Below are 18,969 nucleotides of genomic sequence, written 5' to 3'. Positions count from 1 at the left end.
CACTGCGGTGGCTTCTCCGGAGCACGGGCTCTAGGCACACGGGCTTCAGTAGTTGCAGCATGCGGGTTCAGTAGTTTGGCTCGCAGGCTCCAGAGCGCAGGCTCAGTATTTGTGGCGCACGGGCTTAGTTGCTCTGGGGCATGTGGGATCTTCCCGGACCAGGGTTCGAACCCGTGTCCCCTGCATTGGCAGGAGGAGTCTTAACCACTGCGCCACCAGGGAAGTCCGATTTCTTACTTTTTAAATACTGCTGTAGACCAGGTGATGCCACTCTTCTATCTGTCAAAATGTGATTCCATAGTTATTAATAGAGTGGTTAAAATTTATGAGATTAGTTGTTGAAAGAAAATATAATTTATAAATAATTAATTGAATAATTTGTTGACATCAGCAAGTTAATTGTAATAATTAATTGATTAGTTAATTGCAATCACTCACTATCCCAGAAGTCTCACAAACTGTCTCAAAGCATATTTACATGGCACATAATGACCTTTGAGGATATTATTAGGTTGTATTTTTTTTAGGTGATACATGACTATTTTTTAAAAGGTATGATCCCTCATTTTCAAAACCTGAAACTCAGGCAGTGATCCTACTGAGCTCTTGACAATCAATCCTAAACTATCTCTGAATTCCGGTCTCACTTTTGAAAGGAACAGTGGATTTCTTTTCCCCTAATGGTTAACTTTGTTGATTTAGCCTGAGCCTTGGGATATAGTTGGGAAGTTGTTGCTAACCTCACTTCTTCACCTTCAGAAAAGGGGTCAGGATTCCTTCAGAGAAAACACTTCTGTGGCCATGTAGGGTTAGGTAAATATGCCATGCAAAAATAAACCAAAATTATGTCAGCAAGGCCCAAAGAGGATGAATCTATTCTAATACCAACTTAGTTGTTGAAGACTTCTTAGTGGTACTATTCTAAATCTCTGTTTCTCAGAAGAGGGTTCAAACAGTTCTGTTTATAATAATCTAAGGAAATATTTTTGCTTACACAGTTGCAGCCACTACTTGATTATAGAACATGATAAAGAAATAAAATGTATGTGATTTACATTATAAAGTGTTTGCATATAATACCTCTATGGGTTATATCATTAAAGAAATGTCCAGTTAGGGCAAAACTGGTATTAAAATATCAATTATTAAGTAAGTAAATGAATAAATGTTTTGCTTTATTGTGCAGTTTATTTTGACCTGAGTAGTAGGTGTTGTATAAAAAAAGACTAATTGTTGATCAGTGAACCTCTGTGAGCTTTTGTAGCTGTCTTCTGCAAGGTTCTTCTGAAAGTGTGCATCTTAGGCTTTTGATGGTATTTTACTTAGAGAAAAATATGTAGTCTCTTTATTCTAACCCCTAGCTTTTCTTAACCTTCTACATTATGCTTACATTGTTTGAAAGTACACTGCAAGCCTTTCGAGTGAATTCTTAAAGTATTTCTTCTGTTTTCAAATGTTAGTTTAACTGCTTGAATACTTTGCTGGGGTCCCTCTTTGCACATGACTGGCTTATGTTAAATGGTTGGAAGAGCACTGTTTTGTGCTTCTAGATGGATTACATTCCCATAACTAACTATCAATAACCATTTTGTGCTTTAATGTTTATTTAATGGTCAGAAAGGCTTCCAGGTGACAGAGGTAAGCATTAGTAGGGCAAGTCTCCCAGCTGCACAGTGGGAGTTAACCCTCTTTCATAGAACTTTAATTTATTTTAGCATTTGATGTTACATCAGGGTCATGATCTGACAGACTCCCATGCTGGCATTTTGATTTTAAAACCAGTGCATCATTACACAGGGATCTATGAAGGAGCATGATTCATTAACTGCGGGTAATTCTAAATTTCCAGCGAAGAGCTTAGGCAAGGCTTTGCAGTGCAGGCTTCTAAATAATAATTTCTCCCTGTTAAATTTTTTGAACGAAGAGATTAAACAAAATGATTACTACATTTCCTTCTAATTATTTGTCTGATTTCTCTTGGCATTACAGTGGCTAATATGCCAGTCTATCAAGATGAACTTATTCATACATTCATTTATGCAATTTTGCATCCATCCGTCTATGTATCTATCTACGTATCTGTGTATCCATATACATCTATTTTTCATTAGACTTCCTCTGTGTAACAGAGACTCTGAAGAATACAGAAGAAATATTAAGATGATTTTCTGTCTTTAGGAGCTCCTGATATATTTGGCCAAATAAATATGCCACCAAATGTTAAATTAAAAAAACAATGTATGCTGATTTCCTTTTCTTTGATCATTTTCTGGTTGTTGATTTTCTTCCTAATTTTTGATGAGGCTCATGTGTGGAAGGGTTTTCCACATATTGAAACTTATGTTGCAACATGAATATATGATCACTGGTGGTGCTCTTAACCAAAACGTTATGGAAATACTTAACGATCGTTGACTGGGCCAGTGATGCAGTTTTGTTTTACTCCATCTGTCATTGTGGCCAGATTGGAAAAGGCATCACCTGATCTGAAGTGAAGAGGCAAATGTGCTTCGTGCTTTTGGTATCCAAGTTTCCTCATGTTGTGGAATGCTCCTGTGAAACTGAGGAAACTATTTATGAATCTTGATGTGCTTCTGTCTTTCTATGTCTCTTGAATATGAAAAGAAGCAAATAGGTCAGGCTGCTACAGGAAGTTGTGGTTTGAAGTTGCCTTGTGATTTTAGGTGTGGGACACTGATAATGATGTTTAGGAACCTGCACAGGAAATTAGAGGCCAAATTCTCCTTGACAATACAGAGCAAAGGGAGGCCTTGCTTATTTACTCTGTCACTGAGCTTTTTGAGAAAGATGGCTATCGTGCATATTTACAGCCGAAGTTTAAAACTTGGCTTTTGATATATCTCTTTGGATGTCTTAAAATGCATTTCAGGACACAAAAAATAAAACAGTTCTATTCTAAAGGATAGGACTATGTTGTTCAGGAGATGTCATCAAAGAATCTTTCAGCAGAAGTTTCCTTTTCTTTTTCTTTTTTACTGAGAATCTCTATTTGAAACCTCCCAAGTTAAATTTACAACCAGATTGCCATTTACATGCATACTGTTGCCCAGCCTGAGAACAGTGAATCAGTATCTGGCTGTGTTTCCCTGCTTCCCAATCAGTGTCTGCTGTGTACTCTCTGGGATGGAGGTGTTAGTAAAATGCAGAAGAGTCAGCAATGTTAGAGTTTTTGTTCAGTGGTTAACCCTAATTCTGGGTGTACTCAGATTACACTTTGCAGGAAGACCTGATTTGGCTTTGTTGTTAGATAACCCAGAGACCAATGGGCTTGCAAATTTAGAGCATAAATTTTGCAGAAGCCGTCCATCAAACTTTGTGTTCACCTCTCCCATCTCTCAAATATGATCCTATTAATGTCATCTTAGATGTCACAGATCTTCCCAGAAATTATAATACAGCAGTTCTGCCCCTTAACCTCGTGTGACACCTTTTTACCATGCTGATTGGAGTAGTGAGTTGTACAAGGCTCTTCCATGTGTCCTGGTTTGTGTAGGTCTGTAGATGCTTGAAGAGCAGTCACTTCAACGCTGGCCGCTAAGCCTTGGTTCTTAATGGAATACGTGGATTGCTTATCAGGTGTAAGTTCTAAATTAATAATATCATTCTGAGTATTCGAAGAATTTCTGTTTAAATTTTTACCGTGCTCACTTAGAGTTGGAGAAACTAAAGAAGAATGATGATTATACAGGAAAACTGAAGATGAGAAATGTAACAAAATTATAGTGTTTGAGTTTGCTCTTCTTTTACTAATTCTGATTCATTACCAGAAATATAATTTTTATTTCTGCAATATGTTGCCTTAATATTCCTTACCAATTAATGCCGTGGAGACTCACCCCACACCTTCATGGCCCCTTCTGGTGTCTGCTTTTCTGTTTGTAAGTTCATACTCAGTTGTTGGATGGTAGTGGCTGTCACACTAGAGTTAGCTACACATCCCATTTATTCATGAAGAAAAGGTGATTGCCAAATTAATATAGAAAATTGAGTTGACAACCTTATAACAGGAGAGTACTAAACAATTGATAAGACCCTCTGTATTTTAAAGTTTAAATTTGTTGTATTTGTTTAATTACAAAAAGAAACCCTGTTTTTTATAGAAACTTGGAAACTCAGAGAAGTGTAAAGGAGAAAACTAAATTCACCTTTAATCCTCTTATACGGAGATTGCACTATTTTGATTTATTTCTTGTAGTCTTCTAATGTATGTGTGTGCAATGATTTACAAACACATAGGCTAATTTAAACACCTACTTTAAAAATTAAATTAACATCACAATATATAGTTTTTTCTCCTCCATTTTAAAACCTAATAATAAACTAGCATTAATGTATATTATGAAAGTTTTTACTTTTTTTATTTTAAAAACAATCAATGTGATAAATGTGTTTATACATAAATCTTCTTAGGATAGGTAATTTCAACAGTTTTAAGGCTTTTGATACAAATTGCCAAAGTACTTCCTCAAAGTCTGAACCAATTTTTATTATTAATTTATGTTAATTCTTATTTTACTTAAACTACACTCAAATTTACTTTATAGAAGTGAACAAAATATTCTCCTTTTTAACAGGAGAAATATTATTTTGTCATTATTTTTTATTTCTTAATGAGGATAAACATTTTTATGAGAATGCTTTTTTAAATTTTAGAAATAGATTTTATTAGATTGAAAGGCTGAACTATTAATAAGTTTGTCTAAATGTAAAAAAAAAAAAAGTTTAATTATGTAATATCTTAGTGACCTCTGTAAAACTTAATGTTTTGAGGGAAGTTTGGCCTGTGTGGAAAGGGGAGGAAGAATTTATTTGGGTATTAAACAAAGTTGAGTGATTTGGCAGCCACTATTGTATAAAATTTCAAAAATTTCTCATTGAACTTGAACATCTAACTAGCTGATACATGAAATTTAGATTATAATATTGATACATTCTGTTTTTAAGAATGGGGGAAATCAGTGTCTTAAAGATTTAAAAACTATTATTTTCAATGTAGAAATTGTGAAAACACTTAAATTTGTTATCATTTAAGCTAAAATTAACTATTTTGCTTTTAAAAAAACTCGTTTGTGGAATATGAAAAAAGTAAAGTTTGTATAGCAATCCCAAGTAATGTTGACACTAATACCTAATATTTGCATTATCTCTTCGCCTTTTTCTGTTCAGGACATCCAGGCAGAAATTGATGCCCACAGTGACATATTTAAAAGCCTCGATGGAAACAGGCAGAAGATGGTAAAAGCTTTGGGAAATTCTGAAGAGGCTACTATGCTTCAGCATCGACTGGATGATATGAACCAAAGATGGAACGACTTAAAAGCAAAATCTGCCAGTATCAGGTCAGCATTGTCAGTATCAAAATGAAAATAATGGGGAAGGAGGGTTTTCATGATTTTTGTATATCAGGAAGAGAACAGGAAGCCTTACCAGCATGCTACTTCTTCAGAAATAGTTTAAGATTTAAATGCAGAGACTATTTTTTTTAAAGTTACAGTTTTAGCTCCATTTATGTCCAGTGCCCTCTGTCCACTGTTCCTGACTAGTCACAAATTTGCATATCATATTTTAAACCTAATAATACTAATGATGTTACCAATACCTGCTAGTTGTTGAGTGTTTACCTTAACCAAGTATTGTGTTAGGATCTTTACAAACATTTCTTTATTTAGTATTCAAAAAATCCTAGTGAGGTGACTAGTAAAATCCTTTCTTACATGAGGTGACAGAGGCTTAATGAATAGAAAGAACTTGACAAGATATTGAGCTAAGAAGTGCCACACGAGGATTTGAATCTAGGTCTTTCTGACTCTTGGCAATGAACGTGTTTTGCTTCATCATGCAATTTGTATATCCAATTTGAAGATGTACTTTTAGAAATTAGATATCACTTATGGACACTAAAATGGATAACTGATGATTCATGTCTCCATTTGGAGAAAGTAAAAAGTAAATAAGGATGAATTTGAGGATCAGAATTTGACTAAGAAAGGAGAGTGAAAAAAGACCTACTGTGACAGCTATTAATATTATTACTGGGAGTTAAGAACATTTTAGAATTATGTTCACTAGATGGTGGATAATACGTAACTGGATATGAGTTTAGTGGAAACTGACTAAGAACATGAATGTTGGTAGAAAGACTTGGATCTTGCACCTAGGTCAGTTTCTTAAATCTTAAAGTTCAGAAACGGTATGATGTATTGAAAAATGTACAACCTTAAACCAAATGGTCTTGAATTTGACTCTGATTTTACTATTTACTTACTGATCTTGGGCAAGTCACTTAGTCTCTCTGAGCCTTGGTTTTCTCATTTACAAAATCAAAATATAAATATTTAACCCACATGATTGCTGTGAAGATTGAATGGGGTAATCTGATAGTTCCTTAATCTATGTAATTTCTGTCTAATGTAGCATCTAGTTTATTTTTTCTTACATAAAAGTTCAGTGGATCTGCTTCAACTGGTTTCTGCATTTTATAGACTACTTCATGGAGAGCAGAAATCTTTCACGGATTATTTATTTATTGTGAATGAATTTTTTTAAAAATTTTCTTTCTGAAGAGAAATCCTGAAAGGTTTTTATTCTTCTGGGGCTCATAAAGGGATATTTGCACTTCTTTTTACACTTAAAGAAGGGGGTAATGTAGCATGACTATGGAAACCTCTGTGTAAAGATCCTGTTGGACATTATCAACCAACTACACTTTTTTAGTTAGAGAGGAAAATTAGGGAGTATTGTATAGTGAGAGAATATACTTGTGATTGCTTAAAATTGAATTTTCAACTGGCCAGATCCCATTGGGTTTCACCTTTCTGTTCTCCATAAATATAAATAAATAAAAAGATTTAAAGTGTTAACATAGTAGAAAACATTCACTGAGGTTCTAACAAAGCCAACTAGTCTAACAGGCTAAAAGCCACAGGCCTGGCCCTGATGAAGACTGTGTACATGGTCCTGGAATTTTGAGAGTTTGGAGGATGAGTTCTTCAGGAAGGAGAATTTAATAAAGACAAAAAAAATCTTTGACCTTTCATGGCCTTTATTGCCTAAGCCTGTCAAGTCACATTTTTTTTTTTTCTAACCTAGAAAGAAAGAACTCATAAACTATAGTTGGAATACTATCTAATAAATAATGTTATTTTTAGAAGATGGGGAAATAAGCTTTTGCCAATGGGATTCTGGATCAAGACAAATCATACATTCCAGTAAAATGTGTTAGTAATGTGATAATAAATTAAAATAATTTTTAGCCATATTACTCATTTCTGGAGATTCAAGCATTTAATAAGAACTTACTTCTAGGTTTAAGGCATTGTGAATCATAAATAAGATATGGCCCCTACCCCTAGGGGGTTCACAGTTCTCTTCAGGCTAAGATGGGTCCAAAGGAGGAAGTGGTTACTTTCACTTCAGATGATCATCAGAGGCTTCATGAGAGAGATGATTATACTAAGCTGAGCCTTGAAAGATGTATAGTTTTCCCCAGATGGACTGGATGAGGACTGGAGAAAGATACCTAAGCAGGAGGCCAGAAATAACACTGTGTTTTCATGGAGCAGTTAAGAAGTTCGGTCTGACTGAGAATAGAATTTGCTGGTGATGTAGAGGGGAAAGACTGTGACTAGAGAAAAAGGTGAAGAGGGAGGTAAGACACAAATCAGGGAACACCTGTGTGCACCATGCTCCATTCCACTGGTAATGGAATTTGAAGATTTTTAGGTGGCATGATTAGATTTAAGCTTTGGAAATATCCCTCCCACACAACTATGGAGAGTGCATTATTAGATGAGCAAAGTTCTAAAGACAAGGAGAGCTGTTAAGAGACCCCTTCAGAGAAATACCCAAGAGTGGGATTGCTGGATCGTGTGATAGTTCTATTTTTAATTTTTTGAAGTACCGTTCAACTGTTTTCCATAGTCGCTGCACCTATTTACATTCCCACCAACAGTATACAAGGGTTCCCTTTTCTCCATGTCCTCACCAACACTTGTTATTTCTTGTCTTTTTGACCACAGCTATTCTGAAAGTTGTGAGGTGATATCTCATTGTGGATTTGATTTGCATTTTCCTGACGATTTTCCTCTATGTTGAGCATATTTTCATGTGCCTGTTGGACATCTGTATGTCTTCTTTGGAAAAACGCCTATCAGGTTCTCTGCCCATTTTTTAATCGGATTGTTTGTTTCTGTATTGAGTTGTATGAGTTCTGTATATATTTGGGGTATTAACCCCTTAAGGGACATATCATAGGCAAATATCTTCTCCCATTCAGTAGATTACCTTTTCAGTTTGTTGATGGTTTCCTTCTCTGTGCAAAAATTTTTTAGTTTGATTAGATCCCATTCCTTTATTTTTGCTTTTGTTGCCTTTGCCTAAGGAGACAAATCCCCCCCCCCCCCCAAAAATATTGCTAAGACCAACAAAGAGTGTACTGCAGAGATGTTTTCTTCTAGGAGTTTTATGTTTTCAGGTCTTACATTTAAGTCTTTAATCCATTTTGAGTTTATTTTTGTATACGGTGTGAGAAAATGGTCTAGTTTCATTTTTTCACTTGTGGCTGTCCAGTTTTCCCAACACTACTTATTGAAGAGACTGTCTTTTCCCCATTGTGTACTCTTCCCTCTTTTGTTGTAGATTTAATTGACCATATTTACATGGGCTTATTTCTGGGCTGTCTATTCTGTTCCATTGATCTATGCTTCTGTTTCTGTGCCAGTACCATACTATTTTGATGACAGTCACTTTGGGTATTGAGACAAAGAAAATGAAAACACTGCTTTGAAAAGATATATGCACCCCAGTGTTCATAGCACCATTATTTACAATAGCCATGACATGGAAACAACCTGCAACTGTTCATCAACAGTTGAATGCATAAAGAAGATTTTATATATATATATATATATATATATATATACACACACACACACACACACACACATACAATGCAATATTTATATATATGCATATATATGTGTGTTTGTATATATATGTGTGTGTGTGTATATATATATATAAAATGGAATATTACTCAGCCATAAAAAAAAGAATGACATTTTACCATTTGTGACAGCATGGATGGACCTGGAGGGTATTATACTTACTGAAATAAGTAAGACAAAGACAAATACTGTATGTTTTCACTTACATGTGGAATCTAGAAAATTAAACAATTGAACAAATATAACAAAACAGAAACAGACTCACAGATACAGAGAACAAACTAGCAGTTACCAGAGGGGAGTGGGCGAGGGGCAACATAGGTGAAGGGAATTAAGGTATAAAACAAATAAGTTTCGAGGATGCAATGTACAGAACAGGGAATATAGTCAATATTTTATAATAACTGTATGGAGTGTAATCAATAAAAATATTGAATCACTATGTTGTACACCTGACACTAATGTTATATGTCAATTATATTGCAATTTAAAAAAAGATAAAATGGTTTATTATTCTTAGTAATGGGCCCTCATATAGTAAGCACACCTCAGAGAGAAGTGGTACAGGATGCATTTAATACTCTGGAGCTAGACTGCCTAGTAAGTTTCAACACTAGTTTTGTTCCTTGGCAGCTGTGACACTGCGGGGAGGTTACTTGGCCAATATGTATTTCCTCCTGTGCAAAATAGGGATAATAGGAGTAACTTCCTCATAGAGTCATCATGAATAGTTGATTTAATTAGACTTTATAAAGTACCTAAAACAGTGGCACATGGTAAGCACTAAGTAATTGTTAACTATTATTATTACTCTCATTGATTACCATTATGTTTGGAACTAATTAGTTCAAAAGACATGGAAATTCTCCCTACCCCGTCTTGTTTCTTAGTCACTAATATTGGGAACTTCTGAGAAGGTCCCCAGCAAGTAGCATCCCTCTTTCCTGGCTGGATTCAGAAGAAATAGGAAACAAAAGTAAGGACAAGTGAGAACAACAGTGTCATGTTCATTACTGACAGAGGCTAGGCTGGAGGAGGTGGCTTAGAGTGAGAGCTAAATGGGGCTGTTAACCGGACTCCAGAAGCAGGCAGAATTCCCAGCAGTCACTGGACAATGTGGCCTCCCATGTGGGAAACCCTGCATGGAAGAGTAGAAAAGAACTCAGTCTCTGCAGGCTTGTTCTCAAAAGGGAAGAGTGGGCTGAGCTAAGTAGATCCAGTCATTCCCCAGATCTACAAATCAGATTCCTCACTCCACCTCTACAGGGACAGAGAGAGTGAAAGGGTGGGGAAGAGGCCAGGAACGTACTTAGTGAGAAAACCCCTTCCCAAGGAGCTGGGGGTGTGGAGGTGTTCTCATTAACAAAAACGTAGAGTAACTTCCCCCACAGCCAGCTGCCTCCTTCAGTCCTTACTGAAAATGTTGCTTGCTGAGTGCACTATGAATTCCTGTTCCTCTGTTCTTTCCTCTCATTCCTTTAAAGTATAGTCTCCACTTGCACTGGCTTCTATTGTGAACAAATTCTCCTATGTCTTTAATATTTGTTTAAACTCTCCCACCACTCTTCTCTATAATTGAAAGTTGACTGTCCCCTTAATTGCCTGCTTTACTTGAAACACTCTTTAATAGAGTTCAGTTTTCCCATTTTCCTCACCTGGCAGTCCACAGGAACATTCTGAATATTTAACAACTACTATGGACACCTATTAGAATGCTAGCCATAAACTCCCAGTATGGCGCCAGCAGATACTGGCTGAACAGGAGCCCTGTGCTCAGGGATAAGAGGGAAAGTTGGCAGCCTCATTGCTGTTTCTTAAGCATTGCTTCTCCATCTCTCAACAACTTGTCATTAGAAGTGGATACATCTATTATTTTACCCTCTCATCGTCTTGTTCCTGCTTCCTCCTGATCTGTAGGACACTCTTCTACTTTACTCATTGATTTCAGCATCTGACTTCCTTTTTATTCTGCATCTTTTCCTCACTTATCATTCTTGGTGTCGATGTCTCTATTGATAACTCTGTATATGTTGACTTCTCAGTTTCTTCTTACTTTATCTCTAAATGCTTTTATCCCTATTTTGTTTCTAAGCCCCATAGATCTGCCCGGGCCTAGGACTTAGTTAACATCCCATGTTATCTTGGCATCCCTGGGATGATCAGTCTCAGGAGACCAGGGGCAAATTGCTTTCAGAGCACACATGTTATTTTTTTACATCCCACCTGGCCATGCACGTCTGAGTGCCATTGATTTTGCCATATTAGTTGGAGAAGAGCCCTCTGTTGTAGCAAATCAGGATTGTTTAGAATATCATCAGTAAAACAACTCTCCTTCACATTAAAGTTATGGATTTTATGAAGAGGACCTTCCTTCATTAGCTTCATATATCCCCGGACCATCTATATACTATCCTCTAACTTTGTAGTTTTATTCTGTATATATAATTTGTCTACAATATTCTAACTAGATTGTTTAAAAATGCACATCCTCTAATATTTTCAACTGAGGAATTCCTAGCTTTCTTTTTATTTTTCCTTCATCTTCCCAAACCTACACATCTTTCTCCTTATCTTTAGTTGCTTAAACCCTTCCACTTTTCAGACTTCATCAACCCCATCTACCCAGCTTGGATTTCATTATAAACCATTTCAGTAATGTCAGGACCTTGAAATTCCTGTCTGCTTTTCCAATCACTGATGCTCTGATAACCATACCCTCCCTATCCCCTGATCTAAATTCTGGGCTTCCTAGTGTTGCACTGGAAAGTGAAAAATGATAACATTTCTTCAACTGTAACTTGACAGTTTCTACTTAGAATTGCTATTGCAATTCTGAATGATTTTCTATCATAATCACCACTATCCCTAACTTTTAAAGATTTCGATTCCTCATTGGCTCCCAAAACCTCTCAAAATCTCCCTCTCTGCATGCAGCCTTGCTTCCTTCTTTTCTGAGAATAAGGCCATCAGATAGATGTCCCTTCTGTGCATTCTGTATTTCAAATTGTGCTTTCATTGTGCTAAAATCAGTATTGTCATGGCCAGGAATATTTGCTGCAATTTATCATCATTTTTAGAAAAGAGACTATCTGTCAAAGATCATAATAACAGCTGATATTTATTGAACATTCACTATGTCTACATGAAATGCTTGACGCTACCTCCTTTGGCCACGGCGTGGTCATTGGAACTACGGAATTACATGTGACTCAACGCCTTGGGTTAATATCTTAAGTACTATTTTCCAGTCTTTTCGGATAACTTTTTAATTTTTTTTTATTTATATTTTTGGCTGCGTCGGGTCAGTTGCAGCATGCAGGATTTTCGTTGAGGCTTGTGGGATCTTTCGCTGCGGCCCGTGGGCTTCTCTCTAGTTGTGGCGTGCAGGTTTTCTCTCTCTAGTCGTGACGTGCAGGCTCTGTAGTTGTGGCGCAAGGGTTCCAGAGCACACGGGCTCTCTCGTTAAGGTGCGCGAGATCAGTAGCTGTGGCGCGCGGGCTTAGTTGCCCCGCGGCATGTGGCATCCCAGTTCCCTGACCAGGGATCGAACCCGTGTCCCCTGCATTGGAAGGCGGATTCTTTACTGCTGGACCACCAGGGAAGTCCCTTTTCGGATAACTTTGATCACACTTTTAAAATACGGAGATCTAATTTACCAACTATTCTTTTGCAATCAAAAAACAATACACACAAGTCTGTATTCCACTTAGATCGATATAAGCAAAGATAGCTAGTGATTTGAAACCTGAGCTAGAAGATAGGCTCTTAGGAACTTTTGACAATGTTTTTTACTCCCTGGAAAAATGTGAATTGGAAATTACTAATAAATTCAGTAATGTGAAGGCCATGGCTTAAACTTTTATGTTAAATTTGTATAATTTCGGATTATGTTAATTAAATATCCACTTATCAGCTTAATGTTTAATATGTTAATGTTTAATATGGATCCTTATTAACTTACGGTTTCAAAGGCCAGTGAAATTCTCAAATCTAATGAAAACAGTGTTCAAAGATAAAATTCTATCTTCCCTTTCTTTTATGAGCCTCTTAAAGATTCAGAGCACCTTTTTAGAGGCCCTTAGAGGAGATTAACCTTTAACATCATCATTACATCTAACGTTATCACACTTTTACAATGTCATTGACACCACTTTTAACTTTAGGTAGTCGATTATGCTAACCATATTGTAAAACTTCTAAAAATTTTTTTTCTCAAATCTCATAGAGGAAGATTCTGCAGCTTTCCTTCTTGTTTTCCTCTGGCTCAGTGCTTTTCGGTGGAACTTTCTACAATGATGGAAATGTTCTGTATCTGCACTGTTCGGTACAGTAACCACTAGCCATATGTGGCATGTTGAGCAGTTGGAATGTGGCTAGTGCAACTAGTGAACTGAATTTCCGATTTTACTTATTGTAGTTAACTGAAGCTTTAAATTGAAATCGGCACATGTTGCTGGTGGCTACAATACTGGAAGCACAGCTTTGGTGTTCTTTTCAGAACAGACTGAATTCTGAGGACCCTACTTCTTTCTCCTAGTCAGTCTTAATTCCTTTTCTGGGAGCAGAAATAATCCCCTTTTAATGTTACTGGTTATTCTTGCACTAATGAAGGTGTTTTCTTTCACTATAACTCAATTTATAATCTATGGGTTTTACCATAAAATAAAAGTTTCTTTGTAGTAAGAATGCCAACATGGGTATTTAATTCTGTGCATTTCTTCCTTACACAATAGGGGATAGTATATCTTTACTCCTCTTAATTTGAGTCATCAAATTCTTTGGCAGACCTACTACTTTTCAAATGTACCTTTACTTGTCTACAAATATACCTTGGCAGTTTCTATCTGCCCTCTTAAGTGCTGTCCATGATGAAAGCAACATAGTGGAAAGAGGTTAGAATTCAGTGTGGATTCCAAATTCTCACCATGGCTTCCTGAGCAAGTTTCTTCCTTCTCTGAGCTGTAGTTGCCTCAGAGAGTTGTTATGAGGTTTCGTATCTCAGAGTATATTTGGTTTACTTGTCTTCCTCCTACCTTGACCCTAGAACCTTCTATTTCTGAACCAGTGTAGTGCCTGATATCAGAGTGGGTGCTCCATAGATGTTTGACTTTATTGAAAAAATGAAAAACTGAATTTTATTTTAATAAATGCTCCTCTTACTCATTCACACTGTTTGCTCTCTTTTTTTGTATCTGTACTTTGGGAGAAGGGATAAAAACTTCTTTGAAGAAACATGAAAGGTAGAGGCTTTTGGTGATTTAAAATAGATATTAATATTAATACATAGTTTTCTTCATAGTTCCTTTTCTACAATATTTAAATGATGAGGTGCCATTTTTATGGATGTTTATGTTCAAAAAAGTTTTCATATTATAGTTTTAAAAATAACTGGTCATTTAAAAATGTTTAGAGAGCTGTAAAATAGATGACTCAATCTAAATAGAATTAACTTGTGTGAAGCATTTTCTGAAGTAGACATCACCCTGAGTTGCTAATACATGCAATGAAAGTATCTATTGCTTTGCACATGTCAGGTACCCAAAGAATGAACTGAAGCAGATGAGAGGATAATAAATTCTATTATCCAAAATGTGAGTGCCCACAGATATGTGTTAGATAAAGAAACATTTTAAGTGAAGATTCTGAAAGCATGATTGATGACTGGTTAACTGTAATCTTGGGGAAATATAAGCCTCAGAATGTTTCAAGTAGAATTGAAAAAGTACAACTATACCAAACACAAATGTAAGGTTCCTTTTTGCAAAGCATTCAACCCAGTGCCCAAGAAAAGGCTTTCATCTTGAAAGATGAAAGAATTAAATTGAAACTAGGACACTGAAGGCTACTACAGAAGCATGCTTTTATTTGGGCATATGGTAGTAATCCACCAAACACATATTTATAATCTATCGGAGAATAACCAGAACAGATTTTCCAGGCAGAGATTCTGTCAGATCAGTTTGCTTTTTACTTTGGAAAAAGAAAGATACAGAGAAGCACATAGACCAATGTTATCTTTTTTATTTCAAAGTCACTTTAGTATCTCGCTTAAAAGAGTATTGCCTTCATCTTTATTAATAGTTCTTCAGGTGCTGAATGCCATAGATTTCAATGATCAATTTCATTATTTCTGTGCAGTCAAAAAGTTAACTGCATTGGAAAAGACATTATCATATTATTCAATACAATGAGTGTGTAACTAGATGTCATAGGAATGTAATGTCTGGTTTGGTTATTGATTAAAGAGTTGAACTATAGACATTGAAGATGCAGGATCAAATAATCTAAAATAAGAGGTCAGGGTGTGTGCATAAGTGTTTTGCGCACAAAGACACTCAAGCACTTCTTGATTGACTAAGGACTTCTGATTTCTGGCTGTTATTTATTTATTTATCGATATTTATTATTTTTTAATATATTTATTTATTTATTGGCTGCGTTGGGTCTTTGTTGCTGCGCGTGTACTTTTCTCTAGTTGCGGCGAGCGGGGGCCACTCTTCATTGCGGTGTGCAGGCTTCTCATTGTGGTGGCTTCTCTTGTTGCAGAGCACGGGCTCTAGGGGCTCAGGCTTCAGTAGTTGTGGCGCACGGACTCAGTAGCTGTGCTCGCGGGCTCTAGACCGCAGGCTCAGTAGTTGTGGTGCACAGGCTTAGTTGCTCCACGGCATGTGGGATCTTCCCGGACCAGGGATCGAACCCATGTCCCCTGCATTGGCAGGCGGATTCTTAACCACTGCGCCACCAGGGAAGTCCAATATTTATTTTTTGGATTTAAAAATACTGGAATGAAATTGCACCAACTCGGTCAGATATGCTGAGGACAAAATGCTTTGTAACTGGCAGAGAGAATTTTCAGTTAATATACTTGAAATTATTTAGTTCTGTTCTTTGCCAAGTAAAAGTATTGTTTATCAGGGATAGGTTTATCAGGGACATATTTGGCCTAAAATTAATCAATATGAACACAGAAAAGCTGGCCCTCAAACAGAATCAGGATCTCATTAAAGCATAAGTTTGTAATGTGAGGCCAATCATAGCACCTGTAGAATGAACAGAAAAGACTGTAAATACAGGAGAATAAAATAGAATTTCAAATTATAATTATGATACCTCAAGCTTTTTTCTGTACTCCTAACTTTAAAAAAATTATTTCGTACCTAGCTTTTTTGAATAAGACATAGAATTTTATAGTTTGTTTTATATTAACCAGCTGACAATGGAACTATAAATGGATTGCAGGAAAGTTGGTCTTTTGTGTGTGACAGAATGCAGGTTCATGGTATTTTAGAGATATGCAGAACTCCCATTTTTTTCTTTTAGCCAAGAATATTGGCTGATAGACTACGGTCATTGTTTTAGGAATTAGAGATGAACTAGAGATCAGAGATACATAGTTGTTTTTCTGAAAAACATTATGAACTTTTAAACAAGACTTACGATATTGTTGAATATCCACTGCTGGGAATACCACGTAATGTGATCAATGGGGAAATATTTGTTTGAATGAACTATAGCAGAGCTATTAGCTTTGAGACAAAGATTCAAGTAGGTCAGATGTCCAAAAAGGAAATTACTGATAGGTCTGAGGGACAGTAGTTGCTGTGCTTGGTTGATTTGTTTCATATCACTCAGTAAAGGAGCAATTTTGTGGAAGTGGGGATCATAAGCCAATGTTAAGGTGAACGTTGTGGTATGAGAGGTTGTAAAACATGGTCAACAGAGATTTCTTGTACCTGGGGTTGCCCCAAATGAGTCATCTTTTGCTATCATAAATCTTTAGTCTTTGGAAGCTGTTGTGTAACAAGGCTTATGTCTGTCTCCATCAGCCTTGCCCCTTTCATTCTGAAAGGTCATGGACAGTCAAGATAATTCCATTTCATGCAGTTTAGCATGTAAGTCCACATTCATGGTCTGTCCACTGGGGTGATGCAAGATTGAGGAAACACTGATTCCTTGAGTCTCTCGACTTGTTTTTGACTGACTTATCTTTTTAAATCCAACTCATGTGGTGCGGGCTTGAGGCAGGGCTTTCTCCAAGGCTTTGGGCTTTCTCCAAAGCTCTAGCAGGAGCAACTAGCAAGTTTGTCTTTTATTTACTTTTCTATTTTCAAAGGCTTTATTCTTATTGAAGCCCTCATCACATAAAAAATGTTTTTCCTAAACATAGTTCCCTAATTATGAAGTTCATAATTTAAGAACCTGAAGATACTTTTCTGTGCTGAAAACAGAAATTATTATTGAAACAAAGATCTCATCTTTGAATCAGAGTATAAAGTACTGCAGTGATTTCTGTCCAATTGTTTTCTATTCATAACATTTGTCACTGGACATCAGTCAGCCATAAGCCAAATAGTGTTCTGTCCAAGTAATGCTTTATTGTTTTTCAACTTTTTGAGATAAATGTTGGTGATGTTCTGCTTTCAGTAATTTATTTGAATACAAGAGAAATCAAGACATTAGTAATTTTCCCCCCTCAAATTAGCTTGTTTGGAAAGAAAAATCATACGAGCCTGTTGCATATACTCAATTAGTACAAAAATATATAAAAATTAAGCGTTTATCATGTTCTCAGTAGTAACTACCTCTGATATGTATCTTTCTAAAAATTTTATATGCATATGATTTCTTCTCTCTATCCCTCTCTTTGTATATATAGATGAAATGAGAAAAAAGTTACATTTGAATGTGCATATATTACTATACATAAACTACTGAAACTTGCTTAAATAATTTTACATTATATCATGGACATTCTTCTTGAGAGCCTCATATTGATGCCTTTGTGGTGTGGAGGTGTATGTTTTAACTTTTGACAGGTATTACCAACATATCCTTAATATTCTAGCTTATTCGAAATAACTGTTTCTTACAAGAAATATATATTCTTTTTACAAAGTTTCAGCCTCCTTCTTAGACATGAGCATTAGTTGGTTGTACATGATTATTAGGCTAAAGGAAGGTACATAATTTTTTGGATGCGTTTCAAATGTCTAAATGTGGTCAACGTTATCTCTTCACAGGGCTCATTTGGAGGCCAGTGCTGAGAAGTGGAACAGGTTGCTGACGTCTTTAGAAGAACTGATCAAATGGCTGAATATGAAAGATGAAGAGCTTCGAAAACAAATGCCTATTGGAGGGGATGTCCCAGCCTTACAACTCCAGTATGATCATTGTAAAGTAAGTTGATCACATACGGTGGGTTCCTTTTAGTCATTCATTTTGATTTTGGTGAAATAAGTACTCAAAATAAAATAAATATGTAAGTGGAACCAATTATGACAGGTTTTTTCCCCCCTCTGTCCCTAATTATCAGTATTTAGGCATTTTATTCAAATTGCATGCATTGCTCCCTTTAGTTTCAAATTAAGTTTTCTCTTCATATTTAACTGAAGGTTTTTTTCAAACATTGCAGGTATCTAAAGCACTATATTGCTTTTAGCTGATCATGAAATTTATCTATTTCTAATAGATTTAAAAATATTAATATATTATATTGGGGGAAATTTTACTATAAGTTAATCTTAAATTCAGAAGTTACAGAGTCATAAAGAATTACATACTATCTTGTTTTATTAAATGAAAGTAGAAAAAATAAGGACTTGTAGTAGTAAGAAAATAGAATAGATATAAATCTGAAAGCAAATGAAGACCATTGTATTTAAGATCATTCTATGGGTTTTGGGTTTCTTTTGTCTGAACTTAGACCCTTTTTTGTCACATTTTTATTCTGCTCAAATATCTATCTCTATGCAAATTTGTACTTTTACTCTGAAAAGCAGATATACTGAATGTTATCAACTGACGTGTTAATTCTTATAACCTTGTATTATTTAAATTCTTTGCCTCATTAACTTTTCATTCATTTATATATCTTCATACCCATTTTCTCATATATCACATATCACCTTGTTTTTTGTTTTTTGTTTTAATGTAAATTTTTATCCATTATCATAATTTATATTTTTCTTCGTGGAGAGAAAAAACAAAGTCAACTGTGAAATTT

At 35.8% G+C, this 18,969-nt stretch overlaps 1 protein-coding gene across 6 annotated transcripts in view; it reads left to right on the top strand.

Annotated features, from left to right (window-relative positions):
• The window catches only part of UTRN (utrophin), a 505,750-nt gene that overhangs the window by 344,759 nt on the left and 142,022 nt on the right, over positions 1-18,969 (top strand). For all 6 annotated transcript variants that reach the window (XM_068550755.1, XM_068550756.1, XM_068550752.1 and 3 more), the window contains 2 exons: positions 5,188-5,360; positions 17,987-18,143. In XM_068550755.1, coding sequence (XP_068406856.1) covers positions 5,188-5,360; positions 17,987-18,143 — 330 coding nt within the window. The remainder of the gene's footprint in view (positions 1-5,187; positions 5,361-17,986; positions 18,144-18,969) is intronic.

The sequence above is a fragment of the Eschrichtius robustus genome, chromosome 9 (assembly GCF_028021215.1).
Source record: "Eschrichtius robustus isolate mEscRob2 chromosome 9, mEscRob2.pri, whole genome shotgun sequence".
Taxonomy (NCBI): Eukaryota; Metazoa; Chordata; class Mammalia; order Artiodactyla; family Eschrichtiidae; genus Eschrichtius; species Eschrichtius robustus.
The sequence above is the reverse complement of the archived record's forward strand: the minus strand, read 5'-3'. Positions and strand labels throughout refer to the sequence as shown.